Source organism: Apis dorsata, unplaced genomic scaffold, assembly GCF_000469605.1.
Source record: "Apis dorsata unplaced genomic scaffold, Apis dorsata 1.3 scaffold_5, whole genome shotgun sequence".
Classification (NCBI taxonomy): domain Eukaryota; kingdom Metazoa; phylum Arthropoda; class Insecta; order Hymenoptera; family Apidae; genus Apis; species Apis dorsata.
The window spans coordinates 480,248-483,381 of record NW_006263308.1 but is presented as its reverse complement, the minus strand read 5'-3'; the positions used below and the strand labels follow the sequence as shown (position 1 = coordinate 483,381).

The 3,134-nt window shown below is 30.6% G+C and overlaps 1 protein-coding gene across 1 annotated transcript in view; it reads left to right on the top strand.

Annotated features, from left to right (window-relative positions):
- Positions 1-3,134, top strand: part of LOC102680028 — a 10,050-nt gene that overhangs the window by 4,586 nt on the left and 2,330 nt on the right. Inside the window, exons 2-3 of the mRNA XM_031508214.1 lie at positions 2,480-2,685; positions 2,745-2,895. Of these exons, the coding sequence (XP_031364074.1) occupies positions 2,480-2,685; positions 2,745-2,895 (357 nt within the window). The remainder of the gene's footprint in view (positions 1-2,479; positions 2,686-2,744; positions 2,896-3,134) is intronic.

The following is a 3,134-nucleotide window of genomic DNA, read 5'->3' as shown; positions in this document are numbered from 1 at the left end:
CCGTGTCCGTGTCCGTCAAGAGCACGTGCGACCAGCAGCGTCGTGACGCTAGGCGTCCATCCCTCTCCAATGGAAAGATACAATCCCCCTGATTGTAAATGTTTCATTAACGGTTGCCATTAAATGCCAGAGGACTCGGTTATTATATATTGGGATTCGTCAACTAATTTTTTTTCATTTTTTTTTTTAATTATCTTGCTTTTTTATCTGTATCTTTTATTCGTAAATGCAAAGTTTTTTTCCGAAAAAAAAATTTGAATAGTGGAATTATTATAAGAATATATAGGAATAGAAATATATTAGAAATATTTATAAAGAAATATAATATAATATAATAAATATTAGAGAAAGATTTAACAAGTTTCGAATTGTCGAATTGTTGGTCGAATTGTTTTGAACTTGAGTTCGAAGAATTTTAGAAAATTTTTTTTTTAAATTTTAATTTTTGATGATTTTCATTGGAAAAAAGAAATATTCTGAAGAGTTTCAAGTTTAGAGATTTCAAACTTAAAATTTTGGATTTTGATTTTTTTTTTTTAATTTAAAAATCAGATTTTCATTTATTTTTAAAATGATAATATAAAGCTTTTTTATTTATACATGTAACAAAGAGAAATCTGCCTTTAAATTTCTATAAAAATTTAAAACAAATTTTTTAATTTATTCTATTTTATCATTTTAAATTTTGTAACTCGATTGATTAGGTATTGCTTAATGAATGAAATCATAATTTTTTATAATTCTTGAAATGAATAATTAAAATCTAAATCTTGAAATGAATACGACAAGTTGAATAAGCAATTCGAGTTCAAATATAATAATTTTCACCCTCTATTTCGAACATCATTCTATTTTAACCACATAGAATTATTGATGTTCATCGACCAAGATTTCTTCCATCCTATTCCATATCAAATAGAAGGATGCATTTCCAATAAATGTAGCCATATCTGACAGGAACCCGACCGAAAATACTACAATTTATACCGGTCTGACCTACAATAGATCTCTAGCAAAACTCGGTCAATTTCCTTATCGACCGAGAACACTTTTTCTCTTTTAAAATTACCGACCGGGATAATCGAATGAATGAACATATGAGATCGCTGAAAAACGGGTTTTACCAATGAAAAAGAGAGAGGGGGAAAAATAGATTGGATCGAAGAAATTAATTAAAACTACTGGAAAAACTGCAACCATTGATTCGAGTGGTGTTTAGCGGTTTGATAAGCATTACGAGTAACTGTTGAATGAGGAAATACGAATAATAGAAAATGAGAGGAAACTTCCATTCGCGATAACGCGTTCTAACGCTTAATAATTCCCTTCTGTCGATATAATCGATATAATCGATATAAAGATAGAATGCGGAAAACATGATTTATCGAGTATCCGACTATAAAATCGTTAATTTTCCAACGTTGAATAAACGGAAATTCGATGATTCCGCCATTGACAAGATGTAATTTAATTATTCTCCGTATCATTCCTAATAGTCTCTCAGTCCGCGAAGGGAAAGGAGACGAAGAGAGAAAGTTTAACTACCGTCCCGGAATGAGAGAGAAGGAAGAAGAGATCTTCTCTCTTAGCTGAATCATCAAAATAAATTTCATATCCCTCTCGATACATTCATTTTATTATTTAAACTTTAAATAACTCGGTTAATTACGCTTCGTTCATTTTTTTTAAAAATTCTATAATACCTCGAGTCTTACATCGGAATTTTTCTATTTTTTCTTTTTAATCAAAATAAGAACATTTTTTTTTAATTGTACAACATGGATACGTATCGATCATCGATAATTTTAAGAAATTAACTGTATAAGAGGATTACAATGATCCGATTACAATATATAATTATGGATAATTTTATCCAAATCATAATAATTCAATAGGAATTTTGTTTCGTATATTCGATCGCAGTTTCGCGTTGAAGATTAATATCTTTCGAATTATTATTCAATACAATATAAAATTTCTTCGCTCTCGTCAACTTGACTGTTATTCATTCAATTTGAAATATGGTTTCGAACAAGTTTACCAAATTCATTTCACTCGAAATCAATATTGTCAATTTTCAAGCGAAATTGAAGACTATCCTTTCAATAGATAGGAATACAAGTTTCTAAGTAATGCAATATTATCTCTGGTCTCATTCTTATATCGATATCTTCAAGTAGAATTTTTCCTTCGAAATGTTCGATCATATCGTAGAAATTATCAAAGTTTCGCGTAGATATTTTTCAGATCGTTATATTTCCATCTTTTACTCATTACGCCGTTATAGATTGTAAATTTTCCAATGGATATCCGTTCGAGGTCAAGTTACTTGAGACTAGGGACAACTTCAAATCAAATAATGGGACAATAAAGTTGTGGTCTTAAATTCTTAAACTCGATTCTCTTTCCATCATTCCAATATTAATTCTAAAACTTGATTGAAAAATAATTCGTAAAAATTTCGTGATAATCTTTTCAGGTATTGTGGCCCTTCGAATGACAGCCCTGCAAATACCGCAACACGTTGTTCTGAACGAGACGGTCCGTATGCAGTGCAACTTCAATTTGGATAAAGAACTATTGTACTCTGTGAAATGGTATAAAGACGGCCACGAATTTTATCGTTACGTGCCGAGGGATGTGCCAATGGTTCAAACCTTTCGCGTTCCTGGTGTTGATGTGAACGTGGGTATTAATCATTGATTTAATCATTGAAAGATCGATCATCTCCTCCTTAATTACAGACGCATAATTCCACGGAAAGATCGGTGGTTTTGAACAATGTGAATCTTACTAGCTCAGGAAGGTATCGATGCGAGGTGTCTGCCGAGGCTCCAGCCTTTCAGACCGTGTCTGACCATGCAGACATGACGGTAGTAGGTAAGGAAACGTATTAATTAAAATATATATGGAAAAATATTGTTCGTTTTAAAAAAATCGATGTATCGATGTGTAAAATATTACTTTTTTCCAATCACTCCACGCTCTGGTTAATAAGCTATACTTATCAAACGTATCCTAATTATTAATTTTATTATTAATAGTTCGTTGAATAGTGATCATCAATCATAATTTATAATTTTTTTTTTAATTTATAAATTTGCAACTTATTCAAATATATATTCATTTGTGTA